The 24,591-nt window shown below is 45.1% G+C and overlaps 1 protein-coding gene across 1 annotated transcript; it reads left to right on the forward strand.

The window, feature by feature from the left end:
- Window positions 1–24,368, forward strand: LOC141129322 (pancreatic secretory granule membrane major glycoprotein GP2-like). The gene is made up of 9 exons (XM_073617279.1): window positions 1–79; window positions 2,440–2,454; window positions 3,995–4,195; window positions 4,271–4,360; window positions 4,627–4,847; window positions 15,884–16,014; window positions 17,702–17,944; window positions 19,911–20,064; window positions 21,879–24,368. The coding sequence occupies exons 1-9, from the start codon at window positions 22–24 to the stop codon at window positions 22,053–22,055; spliced, it is 1,290 nt and encodes a 429-aa protein (XP_073473380.1). The 5' UTR covers window positions 1–21; the 3' UTR covers window positions 22,056–24,368.
- Window positions 24,369–24,591: the final 223 nt, after the last annotated feature.

The following is a 24,591-nucleotide window of genomic DNA, read 5'->3' on the forward strand; positions in this document are numbered from 1 at the left end:
ATCATTCGCCTGCTGTCAGCCATGGCGGCGCTGACGCTGCGCATCGCCCTTCTTATGGCGTCTCTCATCCATCATGCAGGTAAGTCAATCAGACCAACCGACGACATGACTATTCCCGGGATCTATAGATGCATTGCCATTGGCCGGTTCCCCCAGATAGCGCATTGTCTGCTGGGCTCTATTCACACTCTGCGTGTCGGGAACGCATGTAAAATCGCACGTTTCTAAGCCACGCCCAGAAACGCACTGCCAATGAGCAGAAAGTCGGTGGGGGCATTATTTCCTAATGGTGCCCCCTACATATCTGCACTTCCGTGCGGCGCAATTTTGCGGAAGGGTCCGGGACTCCTTTTGTGCATTTCACGCACGTAGGGCGGCCCTTCGAAAACTGAATGGGCTGCCCGACGCGCTGGAAAGTACGAGAGATTTTATACCTCAGGTCATTTATTACAGGAGTGCGTTCTGTTATATATCCAGGTGATATACGGTATATGTGGGGTACAACATAGCCAGGTGTATTTTATTTTATACTTTGTATAATATATTAAGGAACAGTTTAATTTATGGTATATATCATATACGGTATAAAGACATATTATAAAGTATATGTTATATATTATTAGGTAGATGTGTTATATAGTATAGAGGAATACACAGAGCATTTTATGTTATTATTATTATGAATTATTATTATTAATATTATTATTATTATTATTATTATGATTTATTATCATTATTATCATCATTTATTATGATCAATTATTATTATTTTATTATTTTTAATATGTATCATTTATTATTATTATTACTATTATTATTATTATTTATAATTTTATGTTATTATTTTTTATTATTATATTTTATTGCTCCTGCCCCAATGATAAACAAGTGACTATTTCCAACATACCAGACAGACAGAGAGACTCATTTATTGTTATTATTATTATTTCTATTATTATTATTTTTATTATTTATAATTTTATGTTATTATTATAACAATGATAAACAAGTGACTATGTCCAACACACCAGACAGACAGAGAGACTCCACTAGGATTGACCATATACACACCATACACATACAAATGATCTGTCCAATCACCGCAGACTGGCTAATAAATTGGTCCAACCATAAGACAGCGCTCAGGAGAAGGTGACAACACCACCCAAGCTGGACAGCCGAGGGTTCCTCTGGGGCCCATAGCATGTCCTGTAATAAAATCCCCCCGACAGACAGACAGACTCCCCTGTGATTGGTCAGGTACACACCGTATACATACAATCAGTCAGATTGGGCCACACACAGGGCAACCCCACTAGAAGGTGACAACACCAACCAAGCTTTGCATCCAAAGGGTCCCTCTGGGGCCCATAGTACGACCTTTAATGAAATCCATAAATGTAATACAATGTGAGGGATGATAGAATGTGAGGGATGATAGAATGTGAGGGATGATACAATGTGAGGGATGATACAATGTGAGGGATGATACAATGTGAGGGATGATACAATGTGAGGGATGATAGAATGTGAGAGATGATACAATGTGAGGAATGATATAATGTGAGGGATGATACAATATGAAGAATGATACAGTGTGAGGGATGATAGAATGTGAGGGATGATACAACGTGAGGGATGATACAACGTGAGGGATGATACAATGTGAGGGATGATACAATGTGAGGGATGATAGAATGTGAGGGATGATACAACGTGAGGGATGATACAGTGTGAGGGATTATACAATGTGAGGGATTATACAATGTGAGGGATGATACAATGTGAGGGATGATACAATGTGAGGGATGATACAACGTGAGGGATGATACAATGTGAGGGATGATACAACGTGAAGAATGATACAGTGTGAGGGATGATACAATGTGAGGGATGATAGAATGTGAGGGATGATACAATGTGAGGGATGATATAATGTGAATGTGAGGGATGATACAACGTGAGGGATGATACAACGTGAGGGATGATACAGTGTGAGGGATTATACAATGTGAGGGATTATACAATGTGAGGGATGATACAATGTGAGGGATGATACAATGTGAGGGATGATACAATGTGAGGGATGATACAACGTGAGGGATGATACAATGTGAGGGATGATACAACGTGAAGAATGATACAGTGTGAGGGATGATACAATGTGAGGGATGATAGAATGTGAGGGATGATACAATGTGAGGGATGATATAATGTGAATGTGAGGGATGATACAATATGAGGGATGATACAGTGTGAGGGATTATACAATGTGAGGGATGATACAATGTGAGGGATGATAGAATGTGAGGGATGATAGAATGTGAGGGATGATACAATGTGAGGGATGATATAATGTGAATGTGAGGGATGATACAATATGGATGATGCAATGTCTGAGAGTTCGGAATTAATCTCTATTTTATTTTCTATTTACAGGAGCCAAATGTATCTGTGAGTATCTCTACCCATCCCCCTCATTAGATAGATAGAAAGATAGACAGACAGACAAACATGGAAGATAGAGAGACAGGAAGATAGATAGATAATATATAGATAGACGATAGATAGGTAGATCGTTCTGAGAGATAGATATAATAGATATAATAGATACGATATGAACAGCCCAGAGCCCTCATCTCTCTATCTCTTGGCAGACTCCTGGTCCTCCCCAGACTTCGGCCCTATTGGTCTCTGTTCTTTGTGTTCAGGGTTCTGTTATGAGAATAGACAGGAAGATAGAGAGACAGAAAGATAGAGAGCCTGGAAGATAGATAGATAGAGATAGAAAGACAGAGATAGAGAGACTGGAAAATAGATAGATAGATAGAGAGACAGAGATAGAGAGACAGAGATAGAGAGACTGGAAGATAGATAGAGATAGAGAGACTGGAAGATAGATAGATAGATAGATAGATAGATAGATAGATAGAGATAGAAAGACAGAGATAGAGAGACTGGAAGATAGATAGATAGATAGAGATAGAGAGACAGGAAGATAGAGAGACAGAGATAGAGAGACTGGAAGATAGATAGATAGATAGATAGATAGATAGAGAGACAGAGATAGAGAGACTGGAAGATAGATAGATAGAGATAGAGAGACAGGAAGATAGAGAGACAGAGATAGAGAGACTGGAAGATAGATAGATAGATAGAGATAGAGAGACAGAGATAGAGAGACTGGAAGATAGATAGATAGATAGAGAGACAGGAAGATAGAGAGACAGAGATAGAGAGACTGGAAGATAGATAGAGAGACTGAAAGATAGAGAGACAGGAAGATAGAGAGACAGAGATAGAGAGACGGGAAGATAGAGAGACAGAGATAGAGAGACGGGAAGATAGAGAGACAGAGATAGAGAGACGGGAAGATAGAGAGACAGAGATAGAGAGACAGAGATAGAGAGACGGGAAGATAGATAGATAGAGAGACTGGAAGATAGAGAGACAGGATGATAGAGAGACAGAGATAGAGAGACGGGAAGATAGAGAGACAGAGATAGAGAGACGGGAAGATAGAGAGACAGAGATAGAGAGACAGAGATAGAGAGACGGGAAGATAGAGAGACAGAGATAGAGAGACTGGAAGATAGATAGATAGAGAGACTGGAAGATAGAGAGACAGAGATAGAGAGACGGGAAGATAGAGAGACAGAGATAGAGAGACGGGAAGATAGAAAGACAGAGATAGAGAGACGGGAAGATAGAGAGATAGAGAGACGGGAAGATAGAGAGAGACAGAGATAGAGAGACAGACATAGAGAGACGGGAAGATAGAGAGAGAGACAGAGATAGAGAGACAGGAAGATAGAGAGACAGAGAGAGAGAGACAGGAAGATAGATAGCTAGATAGAGATAGAGAGACAGGAAGATAGATAGATAATATATAGATAGAAGATATATAGGTAGATTGTTCTGAGAGATAGATATAATAGATATAATAGATACGATATGAACAGCCCAGAGCCCTAATCTCTCTATCTCTTGGCAGACTCCTGGTCCTCCCCAGACTTCGGCCCTATTGGTCTCTGTTCTTTGTGTTCGGGGTTCTGTTATGAGAATAACGGTTGTTACTGTTCTGATGGACTTACCTCTTGTCTCCCGGATGGGAACGTCCAGTGCGCCATTGCTGATCTCACCCTCTGCTGCCCCCTGGGGTTATATTATAACCAGACCTCCTCATGCTGCACAGGTGAGTGTCCTCCTCCATCATCTCCATCCCTCATACGATGACTTCTATGGGATTTATCAGGTTTATCTTTCACAGAGACCTCAATCTGCGTGTCGGAGTGCGCTACAGACGAGGTGTGCGCCATGGGAGTGTGTGTGTGCAACTCCAGCATCTACCAAGATAAGAGTAAGTCTCCCCCTCCCCCGATCTCCTTCATACATTGTTGTCTGTCTACAAAGTGAAGATTGATGCTCCTTGTCTGCATTGTGGCTCCCTCACATCATTAGGGACTTCAGAAGGTCTCTAGTTATCAGTAAGTGAGATCAGAGGAGCAGTAAAGTGCAGTCACTTTATAACTAGTCATGGTCAGTTTGTTTGTTATCAGGCCAAGCTGGTCAGTGTTCTGAGAAATGTTCTGTATTATAATATATAGCGCCCCCTTGTCTCTGCAGCTGGTACTGATTTCCACCCTGCGCTGAGCTGCGATATTAATGTGATGATGGTTACCGCCAGCCAATGTCTGCTCTCCTCCCTCGGGTATGACCCCGCCTCTATTCATCTGAGGAACTCATCACAGAGCTGTAACTTCCCCTTCTCATCTTCCATCCACGGGCAGAAAGTTATCGTCTTGCCGGCCATAGCAACACCCGGCTGGTGCGGGAACATAGCAACGGTAAGGATGGATCACATTCACTCCATAAATCTACAATACAGCCGACCTCCAGACCGACACCTACAAACCCACCCACAAATCCACACCTCCAGACCGACACCCACAAATCCACACCTACAAATCCACACCTCCAGACCGACACCCACAAATCCACACCCACAAATCTACACCTCCAGACCGACACCTACAAATCCACACCTACAAATCCACACCCACAAATCTACACCTCCAGACCGACACCCACAAATCCACACCCACAAATCTACACCTCCAGACCGACACCTACAAATCCACACCTACCAATCCACACCCACAAATCTACACCTCCAGACCGACACCCACAAATCCACACCTACCAATCCACACCTCCAGACCAACACCCACAAATCCACACCCACAAATCTACACCTCCAGACCGACACCTACAAATCCACACCTACCAATCCACACCCACAAATCTACACCTCCAGACCGACACCCACAAATCCACACCTACCAATCCACACCTCCAGACCAACACCCACAAATCCACACCTACAAATCTACACCTTCAGACCGACACCCACAAATCCACACCTACAAATCTACACCTCCAGACCGACACCTACAGACCCACACCTACAAATCTACACCTCCAGACCGACACCCACAAATCCACACCTACAAATCCACACCCACAAATCTACACCTCCAGACCGACACCCACAAATCCACACCCACAAATCTACACCTCCAGACCGACACCTACAAATCCACACCTACCAATCCACACCCACAAATCTACACCTCCAGACCGACACCCACAAATCCACACCTACCAATCCACACCTCCAGACCAACACCCACAAATCCACACCTACAAATCTACACCTCCAGACCGACACCCACAAATCCACACCCACAAATCTACACCTCCAGACCGACACCTACAAATCCACACCTACAAATCCACACCCACAATTCTACACCTCCAGACCGACACCCACAAATCCACACCCACAAATCTACACCTCCAGACCGACACCCACAAATCCACACCTACAAATCCACACCCACAAATCTACACCTCCAGACCGACACCCACAAATCCACACCTACAAATCCACACCCACAAATCTACACCTCCAGACCGACACCCACAAATCCACACCTACAAATCCACACCCACAAATCTACACCTCCAGACCGACACCCACAAATCCACACCCACAAATCTACACCTCCAGACCGACACCCACAAATCCACACCTACAAATCCACACCCACAAATCTACACCTCCAGACCGACACCCACAAATCCACACCTACCAATCCACACCTACAAATCTACACCTCCAGACCGACACCCACAAATCCACACCTACAAATCCACACCCACAAATCTACACCTCCAGACCGACACCCACAAATCCACACCTACAAATCTACACCTCCAGACCGATACCTACAAATCCACACCCACAAATCCATACCTACAAATCCACACCCACAAATCTACACCTCCAGACCGACACCCACAAATCCACACCTACAAATCTACACCTCCAGACCGATACCTACAAATCCACACCCACAAATCCATACCTACAAATCCACACCCACAAATCCACACCTCCAGACCGATACCTACAAATCCACACCTACAAATCCACACCTACAAATCCACACCTACAAATCTACACCTCCAGACCGATACCTACAAATCCACACCCACAAATCCACACCTACAAATCCACACCTACAAATCCACACCTACAAATCCACACCTCCAGACCCACACCTACAGACCCACACCTACAAATCCACACCCACAAATCCACACCCACAAATCCACACCTCCAAACCCACACCTACAGACCCACACCTACAAATCCACACCCACAAATCCACACCTATAAATCCACACCCACAAATCCACACCCACAAATCTACACCTCCAGACCATCACCCACAAATCCACACCCACAAATCTACACCTCCAGACCGACACCCACAAATCCACACCCACAAATCCACACCTACAAATCTACACCTCCAGACCATCACCCACAAATCCACACCCACAAATCTACACCTCCAGACCGACACCCACAAATCCACACCCACAAATCCACACCTACAAATCTACACCTCCAGACCATCACCCACAAATCCACACCCACAAATCTACACCTCCAGACCGACACCCACAAATCCACACCCACAAATCTACACCTCCAGACCGACACCCACAAATCCACACCCACAAATCCACACCTACAAATCTACACCTCCAGACCATCACCCACAAATCCACACCCACAAATCTACACCTCCAGACCGACACCCACAAATCCACACCTACCAATCCACACCTACAAATCTACACCTCCAGACCGTCACCCACAAATCCACACCTACAAATCCACACCCACAAATCCACACCCACAATTCCACACCCACAAATCTACACCTCCAGACCGTCACCCACAAATCCACACCTACAAATCCACACCCACAAATCCACACCTACAAATCCACACCCACAAATCTACACCTCCAGACCGACACCCACAAATCCACACCCACAAATCTACACCTCCAGACCGACACCTACAAATCCACACCCACAAATCCACACCTACAAATCCACACCTACCAATCCACACCTCCAGACCGACACCCACAAATCCACACCTACAAACCCACACCTACCAATCCACACCCACAAATCTACACCTCCAGACCGACACCCACAAATCCACACCTACCAATCCACACCTCCAGACCGACACCCACAAATCCACACCTACAAATCCACACCTACAAATCCACACCCACAAATCTACACCTCCAGACCGACACCCACAAATCCACACCCACAAATCTACACCTCCAGACCGACACCCACAAATCCACACCTACAAATCCACACCCACAAATCTACACCTCCAGACCGACACCCACAAATCCACACCTACAAATCTACACCTCCAGACCGACACCCACAAATCCACACCTACAAATCCACACCCACAAATCTACACCTCCAGACCGACACCCACAAATCCACACCTACAAATCCACACCCACAAATCTACACCTCCAGACCGACACCCACAAATCCACACCTACCAATCCACACCCACAAATCCACACCCACAAATCTACACCTCCAGACCGACACCCACAAATCCACACCTACAAATATACACCTCCAGACCGATACCTACAAATCCACACCCACAAATCCATACCTACAAATCCACACCCACAAATCTACACCTCCAGACCGACACCCACAAATCCACACCTACAAATCTACACCTCCAGACCGACACCCACAAATCCACACCTACAAATCCACACCTACAAATCTACACCTCCAGACCGATACCTACAAATCCACACCTACAAATCTACACCTACAAATCTACACCTCCAGACCGATACCTACAAATCCACACCCACAAATCCACACCTACAAATCCACACCTACAAATCCACGCCTACAAATCCACACCTACAAATCCACACCTCCAGACCCACACCTACAGACCCACACCTACAAATCCACACCCACAAATCCACACCTCCAAACCCACACCTACAGACCCACACCTACAAATCCACACCTATAAATCCACACCCACAAATCCACACCCACAAATCCACACCCACAAATCTACACCTCCAAACCGACACCCACAAATCCACACCTACAAATCCACACCCACAAATCTACACCTCCAGACCGACACCCACAAATCCACACCCACAAATCTACACCTCCAGACCGACACCCACAAATCCACACCCACAAATCCACACCTACAAATCTACACCTCCAGACCATCACCCACAAATCCACACCCACAAATCTACACCTCCAGACCGACACCCACAAATCCACACCCACAAATCTACACCTCCAGACCGACACCCACAAATCCACACCCACAAATCCACACCTACAAATCTACACCTCCAGACCATCACCCACAAATCCACACCCACAAATCTACACCTCCAGACCGACACCCACAAATCCACACCTACCAATCCACACCTACAAATCTACACCTCCAGACCGTCACCCACAAATCCACACCTACAAATCCACACCCACAAATCCACACCCACAATTCCACACCCACAAATCTACACCTCCAGACCGTCACCCACAAATCCACACCTACAAATCCACACCCACAAATCCACACCTACAAATCCACACCCATAAATCTACACCTCCAGACCGACACCCACAAATCCACACCCACAAATCCACACCCACAAATCCACACCCATAAATCTACACCTCCAGACCGACACCCACAAATCCACACCTACAAATCCACACCCACAAATCCACACCTACAAATCCACACCCATAAATCTACACCTCCAGACCGACACCCACAAATCCACACCTACAAATCTACACCTCCAGACCGATACCTACAAATCCACACCCACAAATCCATACCTACAAATCCACACCTCCAGACCGACACCCACAAATCCACACCTACAAATCTACACCTCCAGACCGATACCTACAAATCCACACCCACAAATCCATACCTACAAATCCACACCCACAAATCCACACCCACAAATCTACACCTCCAGACCGATACCTACAAATCCACACCTACAAATCCACACCCACAAATCCACACCTACAAATCCACACCCACAAATCTACACCTCCAGACCGATACCTACAAATCCACACCTACAAATCCACACCCACAAATCCACACCTACAAATCCACACCCACAAATCTACACCTCCAGACCGACACCCACAAATCCACACCCACAAATCTACACCTCCAGACCGACACCTACAAATCCACACCCACAAATCCACACCTACAAATCCACACCTACCAATCCACACCTCCAGACCGACACCCACAAATCCACACCTATAAACCCACACCTACCAATCCACACCCACAAATCTACACCTCCAGACCGACACCCACAAATCCACACCTACCAATCCACACCTCCAGATCGACACCCACAAATCCACACCTACAAATCCACACCTACAAATCCACACCCACAAATCTACACCTCCAGACCGACACCCACAAATCCACACCCACAAATCTACACCTCCAGACCGACACCCACAAATCCACACCTACAAATCCACACCCACAAATCTACACCTCCAGACCGACACCCACAAATCCACACCTACAAATCTACACCTCCAGACCGACACCCACAAATCCACACCTACAAATCCACACCCACAAATCTACACCTCCAGACCGACACCCACAAATCCACACCTACAAATCCACACCCACAAATCTACACCTCCAGACCGACACCCACAAATCCACACCTACCAATCCACACCCACAAATCCACACCCACAAATCTACACCTCCAGACCGACACCCACAAATCCACACCTACAAATATACACCTCCAGACCGATACCTACAAATCCACACCCACAAATCCATACCTACAAATCCACACCCACAAATCTACACCTCCAGACCGACACCCACAAATCCACACCTACAAATCTACACCTCCAGACCGACACCCACAAATCCACACCTACAAATCCACACCCACAAATCCACACCTACAAATCTACACCTCCAGACCGATACCTACAAATCCACACCTACAAATCTACACCTACAAATCTACACCTCCAGACCGATACCTACAAATCCACACCCACAAATCCACACCTACAAATCCACACCTACAAATCCACGCCTACAAATCCACACCTACAAATCCACACCTCCAGACCCACACCTACAGACCCACACCTACAAATCCACACCCACAAATCCACACCTCCAAACCCACACCTACAGACCCACACCTACAAATCCACACCCACAAATCCACACCTATAAATCCACACCCACAAATCCACACCCACAAATCCACACCCACAAATCTACACCTCCAAACCGACACCCACAAATCCACACCTACAAATCCACACCCACAAATCTACACCTCCAGACCGACACCCACAAATCCACACCCACAAATCTACACCTCCAGACCGACACCCACAAATCCACACCCACAAATCCACACCTACAAATCTACACCTCCAGACCATCACCCACAAATCCACACCCACAAATCTACACCTCCAGACCGACACCCACAAATCCACACCCACAAATCTACACCTCCAGACCGACACCCACAAATCCACACCCACAAATCCACACCTACAAATCTACACCTCCAGACCATCACCCACAAATCCACACCCACAAATCTACACCTCCAGACCGACACCCACAAATCCACACCTACCAATCCACACCTACAAATCTACACCTCCAGACCGTCACCCACAAATCCACACCTACAAATCCACACCCACAAATCCACACCCACAATTCCACACCCACAAATCTACACCTCCAGACCGTCACCCACAAATCCACACCTACAAATCCACACCCACAAATCCACACCTACAAATCCACACCCATAAATCTACACCTCCAGACCGACACCCACAAATCCACACCCACAAATCCACACCCACAAATCCACACCCATAAATCTACACCTCCAGACCGACACCCACAAATCCACACCCACAAATCCACACCTACAAATCCACACCCACAAATCCACACCTACAAATCCACACCCATAAATCTACACCTCCAGACCGACACCCACAAATCCACACCTACAAATCTACACCTCCAGACCGATACCTACAAATCCACACCCACAAATCCATACCTACAAATCCACACCTCCAGACCGACACCCACAAATCCACACCTACAAATCTACACCTCCAGACCGATACCTACAAATCCACACCCACAAATCCACACCCACAAATCTACACCTCCAGACCGATACCTACAAATCCACACCTACAAATCCACACCTACAAATCCACACCTACAAATCTACACCTACAAATCTACACCTCCAGACCGATACCTACAAATCCACACCTACCAATCCACACCTACAAATCCACACCTACAAATCCACACCTCCAGACCCACACCTACAGACCCACACCTACAAATCCACACCCACAAATCCACACCCACAAATCCACACCTCCAAACCCACACCTACAGACCCACACCTAAAAATCCACACCCACAAATCCACACCTATAAATCCACACCCACAAATCCACACCCACAAATCCACACCCACAAATCCACACCCACAAATCTACACCTCCAGACCATCACCCACAAATCCACACCCACAAATCTACACCTCCAGACCGACACCCACAAATCCACACCCACAAATCCACACCTACAAATCTACACCTCCAGACCATCACCCACAAATCCACACCCACAAATCTACACCTCCAGACCGACACCCACAAATCCACACCCACAAATCTACACCTCCAGACCGACACCCACAAATCCACACCTACAAATCTACACCTCCAGACCATCACCCACAAATCCACACCCACAAATCTACACCTCCAGACCGACACCCACAAATCCACACCTACCAATCCACACCTACAAATCTACACCTCCAGACCGTCACCCACAAATCCACACCTACAAATCCACACCCACAAATCCACACCCACAATTCCACACCCACAAATCTACACCTCCAGACCGTCACCCACAAATCCACACCTACAAATCCACACCCACAAATCCACACCTACAAATCCACACCCACAAATCTACACCTCCAGACCGACACCCACAAATCCACACCCACAAATCTACACCTCCAGACCGACACCTACAAATCCACACCCACAAATCCACACCTACAAATCCACACCTACCAATCCACACCTCCAGACCGACACCCACAAATCCACACCTACAAACCCACACCTACCAATCCACACCCACAAATCTACACCTCCAGACCGACACCCACAAATCCACACCTACCAATCCACACCTCCAGACCGACACCCACAAATCCACACCTACAAATCTACACCTCCAGACCGACACCTACAAATCCACACCTACAAATCCACACCCACAAATCTACACCTCCAGACCGACACCCACAAATCCACACCCACAAATCTACACCTCCAGACCGACACCCACAAATCCACACCTACAAATCTACACCTCCAGACCGACACCTACAAATCCACACCTACAAATCCACACCCACAAATCTACACCTCCAGACCGACACCCACAAATCCACACCCACAAATCTACACCTCCAGACCGACACCCACAAATCCACACCTACAAATCCACACCCACAAATCTACACCTCCAGACCGACACCCACAAATCCACACCTACCAATCCACACCTACAAATCTACACCTCCAGACCGACACCCACAAATCCACACCTACAAATCCACACCCACAAATCTACACCTCCAGACCGACACCCACAAATCCACACCTACAAATCCACACCCACAAATCTACACCTCCAGACCGACACCCACAAATCCACACCTACCAATCCACACCCACAAATTCACACCCACAAATCTACACCTCCAGACCGACACCCACAAATCCACACCTACAAATCTACACCTCCAGACCGATACCTACAAATCCACACCCACAAATCCATACCTACAAATCCACACCCACAAATCTACACCTCCAGACCGACACCCACAAATCCACACCTACAAATCTACACCTCCAGACCGATACCTACAAATCCACACCTACAAATCCACACCTACAAATCTACACCTCCAGACCGATACCTACAAATCCACACCCACAAATCCACACCTACAAATCCACACCTACAAATCCACACCTCCAGACCCACACCTACAGACCCACACCTACAAATCCACACCCACAAATCCACACCCACAAATCCACACCTCCAAACCCACACCTACAGACCCACACCTACAAATCCACACCCACAAATCCACACCTATAAATCCACACCCACAAATCCACACCCACAAATCCACACACACAAATCCACACCCACAAATCTACACCTCCAGACCGACACCCACAAATCCACACCTACAAATCCACACCCACAAATCTACACCTCCAGACCGACACCCACAAATCCACACCCACAAATCCACACCTACAAATCTACACCTCCAGACCATCACCCACAAATCCACACCCACAAATCTACACCTCCAGACCGACACCCACAAATCCACACCTACCAATCCACACCTACAAATCTACACCTCCAGACCGTCACCCACAAATCCACACCTACAAATCCACACCCACAAATCCACACCCACAAATCCACACCCACAATTCCACACCCACAAATCCACACCTACAAATCCACACCCACAAATCCACACCTACAAATCCACACCCATAAATCTACACCTCCAGACCGACACCCACCAATCCACACCCACCAATCCACACCCACCAATCCACACCCACCAATCCACAACCACCAATCCACATCTACAAATCCACACTTACAAATCCACACCTACAAATCCACACCCACCAATCCACACCCACCAATCCACAACCACCAATCCACACCCACCAATCCACAACCACCAATCCACACCCACCAATCCACACCCACCAATCCACACCTACAAATCCACACCCACCAATCCACACCTACAAATCCACACCCACCAATCCACCCCAGAGATACACAAATACATGTGTGATTTATTATTTACACTTGCTGTGGATGGAGAACACATAGGTGATTGCAGCAGCTACACTATTTTTATACCACTAGGTGGCAGCACACAACCATTTTGACTATTTGTTACTGAGTTACACAAATGTCACCTGTCTGTATGTCAGAGGAGATGTCGTTCCGTCCGGCCAGCCTTGTGATTACATATCATCTGCTAGTGATGTGCCAAACTGAATATCTGCACAACTGTCACATCTCTTTGTATCTCCCGTCTGATCAATGTTTATAAACAATGTTACTTTGTATCTCTCTATCTCCCGTCTGATCAATGTTTATAAACAATGTTACTTTGTATCTCTCTATCTCCCGTCTGATCAATGTTTATAAACAATGTTACTTTGTATCTTTCTATCTCCCGTCTGATCAATGTTTATAAACAATGTTACTTTGTATCTCCTGTATTGTTTGTTTTAGATACTGTAATAGTTGCTGTGATGAGCATAGTATGGTACTTTTTCAACCAGGGTGCCTTCTGGTTCTTAAGGGGTGCCTTGACAAAATGCCTAAAATTTGCCCCAAATTGTCCACAAACTGTGAAGAAGTGGGTGGATCAGGTCTGTATATAAAAAAACAGGTTCTTATTGTGCAGCACTAGAACCCGGGGCACTCTGTGGGCCAGATGCCAGCACCTAAGAACCAATGACATCGTAGGTTGACAAGGTGGACACCCTAGTTTGCCCCTCCTCTGCTCCTCTCCTTCAGCACTGGGGTCAAGCTGGCTAAGTGAGGGAGGGAGAGAAACAGAGAGAAGAGAAACACCTGAATACTAGTCGGTACCAGCGTGCAAAGGTGTATTTCCTTTGTAAGAATAAATGCCCTCGAAAGCCGGGAAGAATATTCGTTTTTTTTTTTTTTTTACATTTTTATCATTTTAAAGGGTTCCTCAGCTGAAAAAAAGGGTTGAGAAGCTCAGGTCTAGTAGACCCGATGTCCACAATTGGTTAGGAACATATTTGAAGCACCACAGAGATTTGATCCTATTGCTCTTTTATGTCTTTGTGATATTTTATTAATTGATTTTTATGCATGAATGAACATTTTTTTATTGCTGATTTAATATTTGGTGGGACCATCGTGGGTGTCGTGAGATGATGGTCTACTTAGAGATGATATGTCCGTCATGAAGTGGAGCTTGGAGTATTTTGGGGGAATAATACTGTGGTCATCGGACACTTGGCTCTCTTGGATTGGACACTTCATTGGTGGAATATTGAGAAAGGGTGTGGCTTTATACGTGGAATATCAGTTTGGAGAAGTGGCATCACTTTCTTCTGCAGAATCCCCGGGAGACATTTCGGCATTGGGCTGGACAAAGGTGATAGAAATGATCCTCACATCTCTGTCCTCTGATTTCAGGAAGAAGGATCCAGACTCTTCGTCACCAACACCATAGACATCGGTGCACCAGTAAACTCCAACATCACCGCCAGTCCAATCAGCTTCAACATCACCTGCCCGCTCTTCACCGGGACATACCCCCTCGCTCGGTAAGGAACCTGATACATTGTTTAGAGGAATTAATTACGTCAAGCAAAGTGCTAGAATACTTATTAGAAATGGCTGTGAGAAGATCGGTAGGAGAAGTCCTGAATGTGAGGAGTAGGGATGAGCCGAACACCCCCCGGTTCCTTCTCGGCTCCTCCTCCTCAGCTTCCTCCTCCTTTGCTCCTCCTCCTCGACTTCCTCCTCCTCAGCTCCCTCCTCGGCTCCTTGGCTCCCTCCTCCTCGGGTTCCTCCTCCTCGGCTTCCTCCTCCTCGGCTACCTCCTCCTAGTCTCCTCCTCCTCCTCGGTTCCTCCTCCTCGGTTCCTCCTCCTCGGCAAAACATACCAAAAATTTGTGGGAACACCGTTAAAGTCTATGGGACTAAGTGCTCATTTTAAAGGCTTATATGCAAGTTATTGTCATAAAAAGGGTTTGGGGACCCGGGTCCTGCCCCAGGGGACATGGATCAATGCAAAAAAAAGTTTTAAAAACAGACATTTTTTTCAGGACAGGTGATTTTAATAATGCTTAAAGCAAAACAATAAAAATGAAATATTCCTCTAAATATCGTACCTGGGGGTCCCCTTAGTCTGCCTGTAAAGTGGCGCATCTTTCCCGTGTTCATAACAGTCATAAAGTAAAAAAAATGTCATTTAAAATTGCTTGCGGCTGTAATGTATTGTCGAAATCCTGGCAATATAGATAAAAAATCATTGAAAAAAAATGGCGTGGGTTTCCCCCCTGTCCATACAAGGCCCTTTGGGTCTAGTATGGATATTGAGAGGAATAAAAAAAATGGCATGGGGGTCCCCCCCCCAAAATCCATACCAGACCCTTATCCGAGCACGCAACCTGGCAGGCCGCAGGAAAGGGGGGGCTAGAGAGCGCCCCCCCTCCTCCTGAACCGTACTAGGCCACATGCCCTCAACATGGGGAGGGTGCTTTGGGGGTCCCCCCAAAACACCTTGTCCCAATGGTTGATGAGGACAAGGGCCTCTTCCCCACAACCCTTGCCCGGTGGTTATGGGGGTCTGTGGGCAGGGAGCTTATCGGAATCTGGAAGGCCCCCAGATCCCGCCCCCCCATGTGAATGGGTGCCGGGTACATTGTACCCCTACACATTCACCAAAAAAAAGTGTCAAAATCGTAAAAACGACAGGAGACTGTTTTGGACAATTCCTTTATTTAAAAAAAAAAAAAAAAAAAAGAAAAACAGTGTCCCGCGGGGTCCATTTATCTAAAAATCACGGCGCTGACAGACCCGAAAAATATTTTTTTTAATTTTCGTTCATTTACATTTTTCATTCTTATTTTTGGATTTTCAAATTTACAAATTTTCGAATATTCAGATTTACAAATTTATGAATATTCAGAAAAAATTGTTAAAACGGGTTTGCGTTAATTTCCGATTTTTCTAAATTTGTTGAAATTCGGTAAAAATGAATTCATAAATGAACAAATTGCACGTGTCTAGTGAGGAGTCCCCACCAAAGAACCTGAAAAGGGTTTGTGGTCTGCAGAACATTTATTGGGTTATTCTGGTGACAACTGGGGAGAAAAGACCGGGAAATGGGAATATAATCCACAGACAGAGGTTGGGGGAGGAGGTATGATGGTGGAGTTTTGGTAGGTGGTGGGCAGATGAGATATCTGTGAGATGTCACCAGTCTGGTGGTTTTTGTCTCTCCAGGACGGTGGTGATATCTGGATCGAATGGGATGAGACTGATCCCCCTCACCATGGCTGCCTACAAAGATCCACAATTTGTGACTCCCTACGTATCGAATGAAATAGTCCTGGGGTCAGAGATCTACGTGGCTCTCTACATCTACCCCACCGATGGGGATACCTACGTTCTCAGACTACAGGACTGCACCGCCAGCCCCACCGATGACCCCAACACCACGAAGGCTCTCCATCTTATATCTCAGGGGTGAGTCCGATCTCCTTTGGTGTTCATAAGAGCGAACGAAAATACCTAAAGAAACTACCCAGAGTGCATCACTTTTAACCAGTTTAGTAACAAAGCATTTTAATCATTTCAGCGATGTCTCAGTTGTACGGATGATATATCTTTTAGGTTTTGTAGTCCACCCTTCTCACCATAATCTGTATTGGATTATGTCCCATTATTTTCATTCAAAGGGTTTTTATATCAACAAAAAATAATAACACAATAATAAAATAGTAAATAATAAAAAAAAACGTTTTTTTTGTATAAATTTTTATATAAACAAAAAAAAATAATAAAATAATACATTAATAAAAAAGAAATAAAGGGTTTTTATATAAACAAAAAATAAATTATTTATTATTTTTGTATTTTTTTTTTGTTTATACAAAAACCCTTTATTTAATAATGTATTTTATTATTTTTTTTGTTTATATAACAATTTATATATATAAAAAACACTTTATTTTAAAATTATTTATTATTTTTGTATTTTTTTTTGTTTATAGAAAAACCCTTTATTAATGTATTTTTTTTTGTTTATATAATAATATATATAAAAGCACATTATTTTTAAGATTTATAAAAAATACATATAAAAAAAAAACTTTATTTACTTTTATTATTAAAGTTTTTTTTAAATAAACCAAAAATAAAGTAAAAATAAAATAATAAATAAATAATGGGATTTTATATCCACAAAAAATAATAATACAATAATAAAATAATAAATAATTTAAAAAAAGGGTTTTTATATAACTTTTAAATAAACAAAAAAAAAAATAATACATGAATAAAAAAGAAATAAAGGGTTTTTATAAAAACACAAAATAAATTATTTATTATTTTTGTATGTTTTTTTGTTTATATAAAAATTTATATAAAAACACATCTATGGCCAACTTAATGGTCTCAACTGCTGTTCTGCTATTTGTGGAGAATAAACTTTACACCTAGAAGAACAAATACCACTATTGAAAACTCAAATTATTAATAACTCCTTCCTGTATTACCATAAAGTTGCTTTTGAACAGGACCAGCTGTAGATGGATTGAAATTCAACCAGTTCCTGCTGAACCAGTCAAATTTCGATCCATCTATAGCTGGCTTAATGGTCTCGGCGGCTGTTCTGCTATTTGTGGAGACCAAACTCTACACTAGAATAACCGATACCACCAAAAAAAAAAAACCCAAATTATTAATAACTCCTTCATAGTTTACCATAAAGCCGGTTTGGTATCTAACATCTCAACTCTGTGCAACCAGGCTCTAGGAGGTTTTATGATGTCGTACTGTACAGGATTGGAGTTATGTGTTAATGAACGTTTTTTCAGAATTTTGAAGATTAGAATACACACATTTGGTGAGAACGTTGACCTCTGGGCTGTGCTCTTTGGGACGAAGACGTAAAGACTGGTGGTGTCTAAACCACCCTACAGCTGTGCAGGCACACAAATTAAACATTTGGCCTTCCTTGCACACTGTCTGATTAGAATGCTATACACGTTCTGAATTCTGCCATGACTAGATCACGAGAGACCGGTACGGTAATTTTCAAATTAGATCCAGACCTACCCACTCTTGGCTGGAAAATCATAGCGACTTTCACCAAACATTCTCTGGTGGAGAATCAATCAATCTCATTTAAAACACACGGACCTTGAAGATTCTGCTTTATGCCCTCAAACCCCCCCATTGAACCACCAAAAACACCTTCATTTCACCTCCCCGACTGACTCCGAAGCATTTTTCCAAAATCTTTACAATTTTACCAACATTTTGGGGAATGGAAATTTTGACATTTGTTCACCCCTAGTGGCCAGATCTGTTACAGGCTGCACAGCTCAGACCCGGCGCCATATTTCTTTTTCTGTGTGGACGGTCTTTTCATTTGTTGAGCTGGCCATCAGAACATTTGATGAGCCCGTATCCCTTTTCTTTTCTGTAGCTGTGCCACGGACAGCTTGACCCAGATAATACAGAATGGGAACTCCAGAGAGGTCAGGATGAAGATCGGCTCCTCGCAGTTCCAGGATTTCACCACCGTATATCTATTCTGTGATGCCCGGCTTTGTGTGAAGAGTGGAGAAGAATGCACTGCGGTGAGTGTGCAACGGGGAATTCCTGGGTAGTTGTACTGCTAAAGATAGAGAACCTCGTCCTTGTGCTGACTGACCCGGAACAAGTATGTAGAGCAGGCACTCTGACCCCAGTCTATGGAATGAACTGTATCAGAGTCTCTAGAACAGTGATGGCGAACCTTGGCACCCCAGATGTTTTGGAACTACATTTCCCATGATGCTCAACTACACTGCAGAGTGCATGAGCATGATGGGAAATGTAGTTCCAAAACATCTGGGGTGCCGAGGTTCGCCATCACTGCTCTAGAAGATCAATTGTAGGGCCAACTGACCCCAGTCTATGGAGTTCACTGTGTCAGTGTCCCTTTAAGATCCATTGTAGGGGCCAGCTGACCCCAGTCTATGGAGTTCACTGTGTCAGTGTCCCTTTAAGATCCATTGTAGGGGCCAGCTGACCCCAGTCTATGGAGTTCACCATGTCAGTGTCTCTTTAAGATCCATTGTTAGGGCTAGCTAACCCCATTCTGTGGAGTTTGTTGCATCAGTGTCTCCATTAGATCCATTGTAGGGGCCGTTTGACCCCAGTCTATGGAATTCACTGTGTCATTGTCTCTATAAGATCCATGGTAGGGACTGGCTGACCCAATTTTATGGAGTTCACTGTGTCAATGTCTCTATTAAATCCATTGTAGGGACTCAAAGCTATGGAGTTCACCATGTCATTGTCTCTAAAAAATTCCAATGTAAGGGCCAGCTGACCCCAGTCTATGGAGTTCACCGTGTCAGTGTCTCTAAAAGATTCATGGTAGGGGGCTGGCTGACCCCAGTCTATGGAGTTCACTGCATCAGTGTCTCTCTAAGATCCATTGTAGGGGCCTTATGACCCCAGTCTATAGAGTTCACTGTATCATTGTCTCCATAAGATCCATGGTAGGGGCCGGATGACCCCAGTCTATGGAGTTCACTGTGTCATTGTCTCTATAAGATCCATTGTAGGGGCCGGATGACCCCGTCTTTGAAATTCACTACATCAGTGTCTCCATAAGATCCATGGTAGGGGCCGGATGACCCCGTCTTTGAAATTCACTACATCAGTGTCTCCATAAGATCCATGGTAGGGGGCCGGCTGACCCCAGTCTATGGAATTCCCTGCATCAGTGTCTCCATAAGATCCATGGTAGGGGGCCGGCTGACCCCAGTCTATGGAATTCCCTGCATCAGTGTCTCCATAAGATCCATGGTAGGGGGCCGGCTGACCCCAGTCTATGGAATTCCCTGCATCAGTGTCTCCATAAGATCCATGGTAGGGGGCCGGCTGACCCCAGTCTATGGAATTCCCTGCATCAGTGTCTCCATAAGATCCATGGTAGGGGGCCGGCTGACCCCAGTCTATGGAATTCCCTGCATCAGTGTCTCCATAAGATCCATGGTAGGGGGCCGGCTGACCCCAGTCTATGGAATTCCCTGCATCAGTGTCTCCATAAGATCCATGGTAGGGGGCCGGCTGACCCCAGTCTATGGAATTCCCTGCATCAGTGTCTCCATAAGATCCATGGTAGGGGGCCGGCTGACCCCAGTCTATGGAATTCCCTGCATCAGTGTCTCCATAAGATCCATTGTAGGGGCTGGCTGACCCCGGTCTATGGCATGCACTGCATTACTGTTTCTATAAGATTCATTGTAAGGCCAGCTAAACCCAGTCTATAGAGTGCAGTGACCAGTGTCTCTATGAGATGCATGGGGGGGGGGATTTCCAGGCATTTAGATACAATGCTGAAAATCCATACTTTGTGTTCCTCTGTGATGATTTATTCCTCTCTCTCTTCTCTCTGCAGTGTAAGGAATCGCAGTCTTTCAGCATGGGGGTCACACAACTCCAGCTAGACCTGAGGTTGAAAGGTAACTCACAACAGTTAGAGCAGCGCCCATTTTTAGGTTACGGCACATTATATGGTGGGTCACCTAGAGCAGCCATTGTTGGGTTATGGTACATTATATGGTGGGTCACCTAGAACAGCCATTGTTGGGTTATGGCACATCATATGGTGGGTCACTCAGAACAGCCATTGTTGGGTTATAGCAAATTACATAGTGGATCACCCAGAGCAGCCATTGTTGGGTTATGGCACATTATATGGGGTGGTCACCCAGAGCAGCCATTGTTGGGTTATGGCACATTATATGGGGTGGTCATCCAAGCAGCCATTGTTGGGTTATGGCACATTATATGGGGTGGTCATCCAAGCAGCCATTGTTGGGTTATGGCACATTATATGGGGTGGTCATCCAAGCAGCCATTGTTGGGTTATGGCACATCATATGGTGGGTCACTCAGAACAGCCATTGTTGGGTTATAGCAAATTACATAGTGGATCACCCAGAGCAGCCATTGTTGGGTTATGGCACATTATATGGGGTGGTCACCCAGAGCAGCCATTGTTGGGTTATGGCACATTATATGGGGTGGTCATCCAAGCAGCCATTGTTGGGTTATGGCACATTATATGGGGTGGTCACCCAGAGCAGCCATTGTTGGGTTATGGCACATTATATGGGGTGGTCATCCAAGCAGCCATTGTTGGGTTATGGCACATTATATGGGGTGGTCATCCAAGCAGCCATTGTTTGGTTTGTACAATGTGTCTTGTATTGTTCTTCTGTCTGCAATCCTGACCTCCTCTGTCCCTGTCTGTCCTTGTCTGCATGTTTTCTCCTCCTAATACCAACCACTTAAAATATGAGCGCCGATCGTGCCTGGACAATAAAAAAGAAGAATGAATATTTAAAAGTAAATTAAAATCTAAAATATGAAACGTCGACAGGGTAAAGTGTACGAACACAGAATAATTGCCCCAAGAGATGTTATATAAAAGTGGACCTGTCATCTGAGAAGCCGCTAAATTGATACCTCTCAATAAACAGAATTAAAAATATTATAAATCTTAGATGGATACATAATTAAAAAAGCCAACAAGCCTAGTGATCACATGACCCCAATCGTGGCAGGAGTCATATGACTCCTGATTTCTATGAGGCATCAGTGCTACAATAGCTCTGAGGAAAACCAAGGTTTGGGATGGAGGTGTTATGGGGTCAGAGGACTGTATAAAGGTACTAAAGTATTTAGAAAACTTTGACACAACGTAGAAGAATGATGGTCCTCTCAGCGTCAGTTTCATTGGATGGACAATTATTCCCCATTTGACCCAGTTTTGGCCCTGGTTGGTTGACAATCTGGTGTCTATGGGGCACCGGTTGACACCACTGGCCAAGACTTGGAGGTAGCAGATGATGGGGTTGTTAAACCCCATCTGATTGCTAAGACTGCCTACGAGTTTCCGGCGACACTCCTCCCCCACCCTGCTGTGCCTAAACGCAAAGGGTCATCTGAGGTCAAGGTCCATGTTTGGGAACCTACCAGCTTGCAGCGATTCCTGAGATCCACCAAATCACACCTGTGAAAAATGCGATTTACAAGCTCGGAGCACTCCCATGTATGGAGGGAACGCAACACCTTGTATCTGCATCTGATTGAAGTCCTCAGGAGTCTCCTTCCCAGCTCATCTGTAATATGTACCTCATATGAAGACATCGTTGGTTGCCTCTTCGGTAAGTGTTCTATAAATTGTCCTCTCTGAGTCTCTCAGTCCTGGTCTTCAGATGTGTGACACACTGATTGTATTTATAGTTATGCACAATATGGTTGAGAGCCATTGACACCACGTTCAGCATCTGAGTGAGACTCCTATTCATATGGATCAGCCTGGAGAAGCTCTTGTGCCACCGTCCCATGTGCCATCTCCACACCCACTGCCAGTAATGGAGGTGTTATCTGAAGGTAAGTTCTGATGTAATCATTTTATTTCCTCGCTGTACCACATTCCCATATATTCACTGCATTACTTATTTTGTTGATTGGTTGGTAAATTCTTTGTCTGGTGTCAATGTGTGGTTTTCGGTCATTTACACTTAATTCGACTTTAACACACATAAATATTCCTATCACTTCAACATGCTTTCTTGATGTGTTTTTGATGTTTCTGTGGTGCTTCATTGAGGCTGGGTTCACACTATTGGCGCATGCGGCTCACAGCAGGGGTCCTTGACTCAGTAGTACTCCCACTCAGCAGATCCCCAGCTCATCAATACCCCTGTTCTGCAGATCCCCAGTAGGGATGAGCTTCGAGTTCGAGTCGAACTCATGTTCGACTCGAACATTGGCTGTTCGCAAGTTCACCGAACAGCGAACAATTTGGGGTGTTCGCGGCAAATTCGAATGCCGCGGAACACCCTTTAAAAGTCTATGGGAGAAATCAAAAGTGCTAATTTTAAAGGCTTATATGCATGGTATTGTCATAAAAAGGGTGTTTGGGGACCTGGGTCCTGCCCCAGGGGACATGGATCAATGCAAAAAAAAGTTTTAAAAACGGCCGTTTTTTCGGGAGCAGTGATTTTAATAATGCTTAAAGTCAATCAATAAAAGTGTAATATCCCTTTAAATTTCGTACCTGGGGGGTGTCTATAGTATGCCTGTAAAGGGGCGCATGT

The sequence above is a fragment of the Aquarana catesbeiana genome, linkage group LG01 (assembly GCF_042186555.1).
Source record: "Aquarana catesbeiana isolate 2022-GZ linkage group LG01, ASM4218655v1, whole genome shotgun sequence".
Lineage (NCBI taxonomy): Eukaryota > Metazoa > Chordata > Amphibia > Anura > Ranidae > Aquarana > Aquarana catesbeiana.

What these genes read in the sequence shown, in the direction of transcription:
- LOC141129322 (XM_073617279.1), top strand. Translation starts at nt 22, where the DNA reads ATGGCGGCGCTGACGCTGCGCATCGCCCTTCTTATGGCGTCTCTCATC. An exon ending in CAGCATCTACCAAGATAAGA is followed by an intron (nt 4,361 to 4,626) that starts GTAAGTCTCCCC and finishes TTGTCTCTGCAG; the next exon opens with CTGGTACTGATTTCCACCCT. An exon ending in GGGACATACCCCCTCGCTCG is followed by an intron (nt 16,015 to 17,701) that starts GTAAGGAACCTG and finishes TTGTCTCTCCAG; the next exon opens with GACGGTGGTGATATCTGGAT.